This window comes from Astyanax mexicanus, chromosome 12 (genome assembly GCF_023375975.1).
Source record: "Astyanax mexicanus isolate ESR-SI-001 chromosome 12, AstMex3_surface, whole genome shotgun sequence".
Lineage (NCBI taxonomy): Eukaryota > Metazoa > Chordata > Actinopteri > Characiformes > Acestrorhamphidae > Astyanax > Astyanax mexicanus.
Window position 1 is genome coordinate 8,462,224 of NC_064419.1, and position 12,772 is coordinate 8,474,995.

At 36.8% G+C, this 12,772-nt stretch overlaps 1 protein-coding gene across 1 annotated transcript in view; it reads right to left on the bottom strand.

Moving 5' to 3' along the window:
* Window positions 1–12,772, bottom strand: part of si:ch73-61d6.3 (occludin) — a 51,233-nt gene that overhangs the window by 20,394 nt on the left and 18,067 nt on the right. Inside the window, exon 4 of the mRNA XM_022670849.2 lies at window positions 3,222–3,379. Coding sequence (XP_022526570.1) covers window positions 3,222–3,379 — 158 coding nt within the window. The remainder of the gene's footprint in view (window positions 1–3,221; window positions 3,380–12,772) is intronic.

Below are 12,772 nucleotides of genomic sequence, written 5' to 3' on the forward strand. Positions count from 1 at the left end.
AGTGTTTTCCTGTTGTAACACACCCAGCTCGCCTCAGCCAAGGAGGCTTGATAGTTCATTATTTGGATCAGGTACTGTAATTAGCATAAACCAGTGATTGTTTATATGTATAAACTATATTATCCGCGGCAAAGTGCTCTCCAGAACCAGGACAGAGAATCACTCAGCAGCTAAAGCTCACTTCCTCTTCTTATCTGCCATTTATCGCCTCTAACACAGGCTATACTGATCAACATCACCAGACTAAAAGTGGTTTACTTTAATAATCATCTGTGAAGAACAATAATATGGTAATCGAAACTGTGATATGACCTAAATTTGCTGGTGTTACACTACAGTGAGTAGTGCACTGTAGCATGAGCTTAATTGTAGCATTATTCTCATTACAACTCTTAAACCAGGGGTGTCCAAACTTTCACAGCCACAGACTCTGTAATAAAACAAATAATGAAATATACCACTTTAAATAATACATTTTCCTGATTATTTCATTTACACATCATTTTACTTGACTTACTATCTTTATCTTTGACAGTGTTGTGTAAACTAAGATTTTTCAAATTGATGTTTAATTTCATGATGTCTCTTAATATAAAACTCCTTAATTACGGCAACTTCTAGATTCTTTGGCCCGTTTTTCTGCGCTAGAAATGTGCACCCTCTCCTCTTTTAGACTCTTTGGCCCGTTTTTCTGCGCTAGAAATGTGCACCCTCTCCGCTTTTAGACTCTTTTACCCGTTTCTGACACCTAGCATTCAAACTTTGAATCTCACATTATAAAAACCTGCTTAACAGCAGGCCAACTTTCATTCTATTTCTAAAATACCGTAGTTTGGACATCCCTGTCTTAAACGATTTCATACTTCAGAGGATTCAGTAATGTTCTGTAAAAAATTGAACACAGAATAAAATATATAAGAGTTCTGAACATTTTTACCACCGAATGTGATAGATGTCATTTTTTAATTTTTTTTTTATTTAGCCTATTTAGAAATGCATCTTAGACACGAACCCCAAATATGGGCATAAACAACATGGCACCTACTACAAAAGGATGACATGACTGCATTGGTCTATTGATATACTCATATAATACATATAATCAAAATATATTATGCATGACTAAACTGCTTTAGGCTGGATGGGTGGCTGTGTTTGTTGACTTCAAATTTCAGTGTTAATTTTTGACAGCACTACACTACACAAAACCTGCTTTTTAATATACATGCATTTGGGTGTTTCCAAACTTCTGACTGGTGTGAAGAAGGACAAAACACTTCAAGATTACAGAATCAGACACACTAATACAGTACAATTGTATTCTATCTTAAATAAACAACCTCCCCCCCCACACACACACACATACACACACACTCGCACAACAAAACAAGTTGACTTTGTCTGGTGAAGGTCAGTGAGGGAGAATGCTGAATGCTGATTGGTTCTGAGTGGCTGAGTGTGATTGTGTGCACTCTTCTAAAATCACCCCAAATCCTCAGCAGATTTCACTGGAGAGATACTCCTGATTACAAAGTAGGCGTGTGCCATATTGTTTTGTTCACAATATACTGTGACTAATTAAATATTCTGTGTATTTTGGTAGATGTTTTGTTACACTGAATTATTTATGTTACAGTATTTTGTTACATAATTATTATTTCATGCAAAATCTGTGTCTTGGTAAATTACTGTAGATGTTATTTTTGTTTTTACCAAATGTTTGAAACTGTTACACATGAAATACAACTTCAACATTAATGTTGTTGCAGAAGTTTATTCTTGAGTGCAAAGAATACCCTAATATATTGTGATACAATACAACTAATGTCAGATGTTTCTGGTGCTAGAGTTATCAGACCAATCAGGACTGTGTGTCCTTTAATCATATTAAGCTTACAGTAAATGTTAATCAGACCTAATAGAATTAAACTGTACTGTTTTTATTATGAAGATATAGGCCTGTCTTAAGATATAGGCCTATATGTCACGTCCTGGCCTTGTCTCATGTCTCTGTGTGTGTCCCACGTGACCTGTGCCCCTGTGTTCTGTCTCAGTACTTTTCCACCTGCTCCGCCCCCTAGCCCCAGGTGTTTCCACTTCCCTTGTGTGCTATAAAGCCTTCCTTTGTCTCTTGTCCTTCGTCGGTCTTTGCACCTGTCGTTCGTCTCTCTCTGTGTTTCAAAGCTTTTCTCAGTGTCTATCGTAGCCTTAGTTCCTTGTTTCTTGTTTATTCCTTGTTTTCTCGTTTATAGTTTATTTCCTTGTTTATTTCTAGTTTCTTGTTTTATTTCATGTTCCCTAGCTCCTTGTATATATTCCCCTTTTGTTTATTATTTTCATCTCTAGTTTATTTATGTTCTCTAGTCTCCTTCGTTTATTTTGGTTTATTATCTTTGTTACGTGTTTACTTGTTTCTTTGTTTATTTGTTATTTATTTAATAAATCATTTATTTTCGCCCTTACCTGCGCTTGCGTCCGTCTCCTCGTCTCCCTGCCTGGGTCACCCCCGTGACACTATACTTAATTATTTTATTTATTTATTTTTATTTAAATGCTTGTGCTGTTCTTAACCATATTTTTTTTTTGTTTGTTTAAATCTATTTTATTTTATATTTTATTTTAATATAAATGTCTTATTTCCTACTATTTTATAAAATTGTTACTTTTTAATTGTTTTATTTGTTTGATATTACTTTTACATTTTGCTGATTTATTTAATTTTATTGTAAAGCACTTTGAGATGCATTTTTATGTATGAAAGGTGCTATATAAATAAAGTTTAGTATTATTATCATCAAAGGCATCACAACTGCAGCTTTTTTCACACTAGCAGTGTCACTCATCAACCACAGTGAACACCTTGCATTTTAAACAGAACTTTACAAGACATACCCTACATGACACTAGAACTCGATTCTATACCCTAAATGCAATTTTAATTGTGTAACATAAACAAAAGTAGTTTTTATAGTAGCTATATTGTTTTTATTGCTATAGTGCATATATTTACATTTTGTATTTTAGCTATTTTTACAGTAATTTCTATTTTTCTACATTTTTCTGATTGTTCTGAGACTCCTCCCCTGACAGAGATTGGTCCTAACCACTGTTTTGTATGTTCTACAGCTCCTACTGATGACTGAGATTGACCCTAATCACAGCTGTGTTTATCCTGAGGCTCCACCCTGTGGGCGGGGTCAGTTTGTCTGAGGTTTACTCACGCCGGCGGGGTGTAGGGGTCGCTGCTGAAGCCCCCTGGGCTCTTTGGGGGGATGGAGCTCACACTCTGAGACTGAGACTTGTTGAGGGGCGGGGCTCCTTTTTCTGAAAACATCACTGATGGCTCGCGCATACTCTGACCCTCCTCTACGTTGTTAACCTGAAACAGAAACCAAACGGTTAATGATCACAGTTAACAGGCCCCGCCCACAAACACTCTTTACACTGTAAAAATATTTTACTAAATTCTGTCTAATTATTTATGATTTGCTAGCTACTTCATCTGTTCACAGGTTTTAGATGGTCGGTGAATAAACTACAGCAGTAACCAGAAACAGAGCACTGATTGGTCAATCTGCTCCAGTCTTTCAGTTTGAATTAGGCCTGGGTGAAACATCTATAAATAGGCAGCATAGAATTATACAATATATAGATAATATTTATAGAATAGTGCAGCTGTCCAGTCATTGCCCCATCAACATGTCACAAAGATCATATGATCACAATTTTGACCTGGAACTTAAATTTTGAACTTAACAATGCTTCTGTCTAAAATACAATTTTGAACAAACTAAATTTTAAACCAGAATTGAATATTGACCTGAAACTAATATGTGATTTCAAGCTAAATTTTTGTCTGGAATCTAGATTTAAAACAGATGATAGACTGATTTTTTTAATTAAATTGAATTTAAATGAAAAGAAATTTAAACAATTAAAGTTCTAATGAAAAGTATTTTTTGATCTGACACAAAACTTTGAACTGAAATTAGATTTTTAACTGAAATTTAATTTTGATCTGAATTTTTTTAAAACTGTATTTTGAAATGAACCTGACCTTTTGAAAATGGATTTAATAAAGTACCTGAAGGCTTTTTATAAACTGATACTGTACAATGTTTACGTTGGATTTTCATTATTAAATTGTAGATTTTTACACTGTAAGCCTGGATAAGTTGAATTTACTTTAAAAAATTGAGGGAACCAGTTGCCTTAAAAAAGTTCAGTAATGGGTAATGAAAACTTAAGTTAGCATAACTAAGAACATCAAGTTATTACAACTAAAGAGGAAGTTGATTTATTTCTAAGGTAGCCCGGGGAATCACTACACACTGATGGTGAGTGTCTGTCAGAAACTGTTGGACACACCCAATATGCAAATAGATTGTGACAGAAGCCAATGGAAAAGAAGCTGTTAATGGCAACAGACTAAACTCAGTTATTATAAGTTAAACTCAAAGATCTCAGTTTGAATGTTTATATGTGCTCACAAAGGTTCAACTAACTCAAAATAGTTGAGTATTGTTTAAAAGATGTGACATGATAACAGGTTTAGAATAAATGTAGAAATGTTTGTTTCTCTGACTGTAACTCAGAAGGCGGAGATGAGTGTTCCTTGTGTTTGTGAGTTTCATGGACTGTTATTCCCTCCAAGGTTGAGAAGGTCAGTTTCACTGACTGTTACATAATTAACCAGTAATCTGTCGTCTCCAGAAGCCTTTAAAGCTCTTTGTTAGTTTGAGCTCCTTCAATTCCCAACAAACACAAACCATAACGCCTTCACCCTTCCTCCCCTAACCCTATTTTTTCCGTTTCCTGCGCACACAGGAAGAGCCCTCCGTGGAGAAGAACAAAAGCAGAAGTTGTAGGACTTTTTCTGGAGGAGTGAAGAAGCAGATTTATAGAGAATCTGTGCAGCAAAACCAGAAAGCAACCAGTGATACCAGTAACACAGATCCAAATAAACACAGTGACATTAATCAAGCATTATACAATTAAATTCCTTCATCTTGTAGTGACAGCTTAGCAAAAAAACACTAATTCCCACAGTTTAAACCCAAAATATATATAGTTCATCAGCCAAATCATGTTTTTATGCTTTTTTTAAATTTTAGACTGGAGCTACAATGCTAATACTACAATGCTAATGCTAACCCAACGTTCTAACAGTCTATTTAACCTTATTAACAGTTATTTACACTAGTATAAACAATCAGCTTTTACAAACAGCACACAGATAAAAGATAGGAGTGCTGTGCAGAGCCTAACTTGCTAACTAACCTAGCTAGGCTAGCTGATATCCTCTGCCTTCCAGAAAAAGGGAGCTGCATCTGTGGTTGAAGGAGATAAATTTAACACATTCACCCAAGCATCCATATGTCTGCTCTTACCATTCAGTGGAGCGAAACTGTGTGTTATAAAGCGCCAATAAAGCGGCAGGTCAGTTCTGAGTGTCTGTTGGAGAAGGTGTTAGCTTTAGAGCTAATCTACGAGTGCAGGGAACGGTGTGAGTTTAGCGAGTAAAAAACTCACAGGAAGCCCGCTTTAGTGGGGCTTAGGATGTTCTGGTGTTTTGTTTTATCCTCTAGAAAATGGTAAGAACTGACCTATGGTTGAATGTGTTAAATTTAGCCGTCACCTATAGAACGCTCCACGGTACTACACATATATACAACTCAGGAAGAAAATAAGAGAACCCTTAAAAATTATGAGTTTCTTTATTTCACCTAATTGAAAACCTCTGGAATATAATCAAAAGGAAGATGGATGATCACAAGCCATCAAACCAAACTGAACTGCTTGAATTTTTGCACCAGGAGTAAAGGGATAAGGTTATCCAAAAGCAGTGTGTAAGACTGGTGGAGGAGAACATGCCAAGATGCATGAAAACTGTGAATAAAAACCAGGGTTATTCCACCAAATATTGATTTCTGAACTCTTAATACTTTATAAATATGAACTTGTTTTCTTTGCATTATTTGAGGTCCCTGTGTGTTTTTTGTTATTTCAGACATTTTTCATTTTCTACAAATAAATGCTCTAAATACTCTAAAAACAATATTTTTATTTGGAATTTGGAAGAAATGTTGTCTGTAGTTTATAGAATAAAACAACAATGTTCAAAACACTGTTGTTAAAGCAAAATCTTCTTTTAATTACTGTAACAACTAATAACTAACTGAGTATATTATATTACTAATTATGTAGGTTTATTATCACTATGGGTGTAACCTATATCAGTAGTTCACTGCTGCACCAGACATTCTAACAGAAAGTAAACAGACATGTCCCCCTTCTTTTCGTCACACAGAATAGGTGGATACCTCAATAATTGGCGCTGTAGCTACAAGGCTAATGTAACGCTAGCTAACAAATATCGGAAAGGTCAACCATACCAGGCTAATAAAGCTAAAAACACTGACGAACCGAGTACGGTTCATGAATATGAAAGCGGTGTGTACAGGATATGTTTTAGCAGGGGGTGTGTTGCTGTTTCAGGATAGGGTCTGAAGTCTGCAGTGACTGCCGGGCGCAGTGTTGACTCTGCTGGCTGGTTTCGGGCTGATAAAGATGGAGGTGTGGTGCTGAGGTTAGAACTGTGAGATGATATGAATTATTATTGTTCTGTTCAGAACCGATACAGAAAACAAACGCTGCAGAGACTGCTGAGAGATAAGAAAACAATACGAGCCAGTTCAAAGAACACAGCTAACAAAACACAGCCAGGTATGTATAGGAGTGTGTGTGTGTGAGTATGTGTGTGTATGTCTGAAAGTGGTCAGCCAGCCGTGTGTGTGTGTTTCTGGAAGTGGTCAGCAGTCAGGAATTGTGTTTTTTAGCATGTCATCAGGAAAATAGTTAAAAAAAAATGAGCAGACTCCATTTATGGGTTTAAAATGGGCCAGCCTAAAAGTCCTGTAAAGGAAATGTGGAGATGTCCCAATACTTTTGTCCATATGGTATACATATTCTTGGGTTTCATACATGGTTAGTTAGAACTAACACAACTTGTGCACATTTTTGATTGAAAAGTTTATCTTTGTTGTCTATAATCCCTTCTAAACTATGTAGCTAACAAATTAGTGCCCATTCCATCAGTAAAAAGCTTACCCAATTTAACATTCAACTTTCACTAAGAATTTTAATCCCAGGTCCCCTCATGTTTTAAAGGATGCATGTTTTGCAAGGTGATCTACTCCTCCTTGCTTAATTACCCAGTTAACCTATTAGGACCAGTTCCACCAGTAAAAACCTATATATATATATATCCGTATCAAATTCCAGTTTTTAACAAAATTGCAGGTTTTAATCTTAAATGCCTTTGTGTTTTGGGGGCTGTGTGCTTTGCAATGCGCTCTGCTAAACCTGTACATGAGCCCCCAGTGGTATAGCAATATTAGGGTGACCATATTTTAATTTGGGTAAACCAGGACACCTTTTAAAGGGGGGGGTTGAGGGGTGGAGCGTTGTGTGTGTGCTCTTACTGTGAGACTGCACCGGAGGGCTCCACGCTGACAGTCACGCTGTCTACTGCTCTCTGGTCCAATGAAGGTAATTTAAAAACCAGGACATTTCCTCACTTTCTGAAATATGGACGTTTGGTCACCCTAAGCAATATGGCTAGCCTAGCTAAGCTAAGGACACATCCATGTGACAAGCTGATTTGATAAGAAGCTAAGATATTATTTGTAAGTTTTATGCTGAAGACCTATTTTATCAACTTTTCAGTCTACTGTTCACCATTGATCATTAGCATATGATGGGCCAAACTAAAAAAATCACATGAGTAAAACCCTATAATAATCCACATTTATATCATCTGTGCTTCGCCAGCTAAGCAGGGGAGGATATATACCAGGCTTTGAAGTGTGTGCAATTTGATACATGTGTGAGGTGTGTGTTTCACAGAACAAAGACAGGTGTTAATTTAACACCTGCAGTGTTCATCTGACTCCAGGTAAGCTACACCCACACCAGACGTGCCCACACACACACACACACACACACAGACACACATTTAATTTCATGCTCAGGATATTAAAGTGTGTATCCTCTGTGATATGATGTTAGATGTGTGGTGTGTGCATGAGTGTGTGTCAGATCTGCTGAACTGGGAGGGGGAGGGCCTGCAAGTCACCCATGCAACCAAGAAAAGCGCCGGAGTGTAACAGTGAAAGGGAATGTATTATACCAGTGGAAACTTATGTAGTGTACCAATGGGAAGGGGTGTAGGGTAACAATGGAAAAGGGTTTAGTGCAACAATAGAAAAGGTTGTATTGTGTCAATAGAAAAGGGTTTAGTGCAACAATAGAAAGGGGTGTAGTGTAACAATGGAAAGGGTGTAGTTTAACAATTGAAAGGGGTGTAGTGTAACAATGGAAATGGGTGTAGTGTAACAAAAAGGGGTGTAGTGTATCAATGGAAAGGGGTGTAGTGTAACAATGGAAAGTAGTGTAGTGTAACAATGGAAAGGGATGTAGTGTAACAATAGAAAAAGGTGTAGTGTAACAACGGAAAATGGTTAAGTGTAACAATGGAAAGGGGTGTAATGTAACAATAGAAAGGGGTGTAGTTTAACAATGGAAAGAGGTGTAGTTTAACCATGGAAAAGGGTTTAGTGTAACAATGGAAAGGGGTGTAGTGTAACAATGGAAACTGATGTAGTGTACCAATGGGAAGGGGTGTAGTGTACCAATGGAAAGGGGTGTAGTGTAACAATCGAATGGGTTTAGTGTAACAATAGAAAGGGGTGTAGTGTAACAATCAAAAGTAGTGTAGTGTAACAATGGAAAGGGGTGTAGTGTAACAATGGAAAGTAGTGTAGTGCAACAATCAAAAGTAGTGTAGTGTAACAATGGAAAGTAGTGTAGTGTAACAATCAAAAGTAGTGTAGTGTAACAATGGAAAGGGGTGTAGTGTAACAATGGAAAGTAGTGTAGTGCAACAATAGAAAGGGGTTTAGTGTAACAATGGAAAGGGGTGTATATAGTGTAACAATGGAAAGGGGTGTATATAGTGTAACAATGGAAAGGGGTGTATATAGTGTAACAATGGAAAGGGGTGTTGTATAACAAAAAGGAGTGTAGTGTAACAATGGAAAGTGGTGTAGTGTAACAAAGGAAAGTGGTGTAGTTTAACAATTGAAAGATGTGTAGTGTAACAATTGAAAGGGGTGTATTATAACTGTTGTTTGGGTTGTATTTAAGAACAGCAGTGAATGTAAAGTAGTAGGTCACTGCAGTGTTTTTATTTGGGGAACTGAAGTTAATGTTTGCCAAAGTATTGCTAAAACACACACACACACACACACACACACACACACAGCTTCTGTACAGGCTGTAGTCAATAAACAATCTGGACAGTATGATTGGACCTTGTGTCTGTAATATAGTAAATTACTGTATTTCTACAGTCCAGGTAATTCATCTACATATTAATCACCTGACCTCATAACCAGCTCCCCATATTTCTCTCTCTCTTTCTCTCATTCTCTCTCTCTTTCTCTCTCATTCTCTCTGTCTCTCTCTATCTCTCATTCTCTCTTTCTCTCTCTCTCGTTCTCTCTGTCTCTCTCTCTCTATCTCTCTCTCTCTCGTTCTCTCTGTCTCTCTTGCTCTCTCTCTCGTTCTCTCTTTCTCTCTCTCGTTCTCTCTGTCTCTCTCTCTCTATTGCTCTCTTATTCTCTTTCTCTCTCTCTCTCTCTCTCGTTCTCTCGTTTTCTCTGTCTCTCTCTTTCTCTTTCTCTCTATAGCTCTCGTTCTCTCTCTCTCTCTCTCTCTCTCTGGTTAATGATCAGTCTTGGTGAAACCACTTCACTTACAGATAAACACAGTATCAGTGCCAGCTCTCTGTCATGTGATCTGGAAGGGTGTGACTCGGACTGGAGTGACCATTACACACACACTTACACACACTTACTTACACTTACACACACTTACTTATACTTACACACACTTACTTACACTTACACACACTTACACTTACACACACTTACACTTACTTACACTTACTTACACTTACACACACTTACTTACACTTACACACACTTACTTACACTTACTTACACTTACACACACTTACTTATACTTACACACACTTACTTACACTTACACACACTTACACTTACACACACTTACACTTACTTACACTTACTTACACTTACACACACTTACTTACACTTACACACACTTACTTACACTTACACACACTTACACACACTTACTTATACTTACACACACTTACTTACACTTACACACACTTACTTATACTTACACACACTTACACTTACACACACTTACTTACACTTACACACACTTACTTACACTTACACACACTTACACACACTTACTTACACTTACACACACTTACTTATACTTACACACACTTACTTACACTTACACACACTTACACACACTTACTTACACTTACACACACTTACTTATACTTACACACACTTACTTACACTTACACACACTTACACACACTTACTTATACTTACACACACTTACTTATACTTACACACACTTACACACACTTACTTATACTTACACACACTTACACTTACACACACTTACACTTACACACACTTACACTTACACACACTTACACACACTTACTTATACTTACACACACTTACTTACACTTACACACACTTACACTTACACACACTTACTTATACTTACACACACTTACTTACACTTACACACACTTACTTACACTTACACACACTTACACTTACACACACTTACTTATACTTACACACACTTACTTACACTTACACACACTTACACTTACACACACTTACTTATACTTACACACACTTACTTACACTTACACACACTTACTTACACTTACACACACTTACACTTACACACACTTACTTATACTTACACACACTTACTTACACTTACACACACTTACACTTACACACACTTACTTATACTTACACACACTTACTTACACTTACACACACTTACTTACACTTACACACACTTACACTTACACACACTTACTTACACTTACACACACTTACACTTACACACACTTACTTATACTTACACACACTTACTTATACTTACACACACTTAAACTTACACACACTTACACTTACACACACTTACACTTACACACACTTACACACACTTACTTATACTTACACACACTTACTTACACTTACACACACTTACACTTACACACACTTACACTTACACACACTTACTTATACTTACACACACTTACTTACACTTACACACACTTACACTTACACACACTTACTTATACTTACACACACTTACTTATACTTACACACACTTACTTACACTTACACACACTTACACTTACACACACTTACTTATACTTACACACACTTACTTATACTTACACACACTTACTTATACTTACACACACTTACTTATACTTACACACACTTACACTTACACACACTTACACTTACTTACACTTACTTACACTTACACACACTTACTTACACTTACACACACTTACACACACTTACTTACACTTACACACACTTACACACACTTACACTTACACACACTTACACACACTTACACTTACTTACACTTACACACACTTACTTACACTTACACACACTTACACACACTTACTTATACTTACACACACGTACACACACTTACACTTACACACACTCACACACACTTACACTTACACACACTTACACACACTTACACACACTTACTTACACTTACACACACTTACTTACACTTACACACACTTACACACACACTTACTTACACTTACACACACACACTTACACTTACACACACTTACTTACACTTACACACACGTACACACACTTACACTTACACACACTTACTTACACTTGCATTAAAACTAAATTTAAGACAGTGTAATACTTTTAAAGGTTTTTAATTTGTTAAAGTCAATACCTTAAACACTTTGATCAAAAGGCACATGATTTCATAAAATGTAATGAAGACAAAAATGTATATACATTAAAAAATAATTTCATTTTGATTCAGTTTTATATAAAAAGAACATTTAAAAAGCACATGAATAACATTTCTCCTTTGTTTGACACAAATTTATAACTAAGTGTAACCTTGTATTATTGTGTGTAGCCACACCTAGCTATGTGTAACTACTTGGAACCATGGGTAACTATGTGTAACTATGTGTGGCTGTAACCATGCGTAACTATTTGGGACACTGTGTAACTACTATGTGTAACTGTGTAACTGTGTATCTGTAAGCACGTTTAACGATAAGTACAAGCCCTTTATGGAAAATGCGAATACTGTCTCAGCTTTCTTTCTGATTTGAGCCGTAACCATGCGTCACTATTAACCTCGTTAGGCCTTATCAGCCTTATCTGTCAGAAGGGCGATATTTCTACAGTTTTGTAAAATCAACACTTCAGATGTTTCCGAACGTCTTTGTACATCAGTGACTGTGAGAACTAAGGGCTGTGTAAGCTGATGCTGTGGGAGATTGTTGTGTATGTGGGTCAACTGACTGTGCAAAGCGCTCACTACCGCACCTGTGTTGCACAATAATGGGTAATAAACGCCAAACAGCCTGAACACCACAGCGTTTAGTCAGCAAATATGGAGCCAAAGTTCTGGACGCAGCTGACAGAACCTCATTACACTATCGTCACCCTGATCTGAGGCCTGTGACTCAACACTATCCCAGTTCTTCAGTCAAAGAATATTATTTAAAGTTAAGAGTTTTTGCTGCTTTTGTTGGGGTAACTGTTGCTACTGTTCTGGG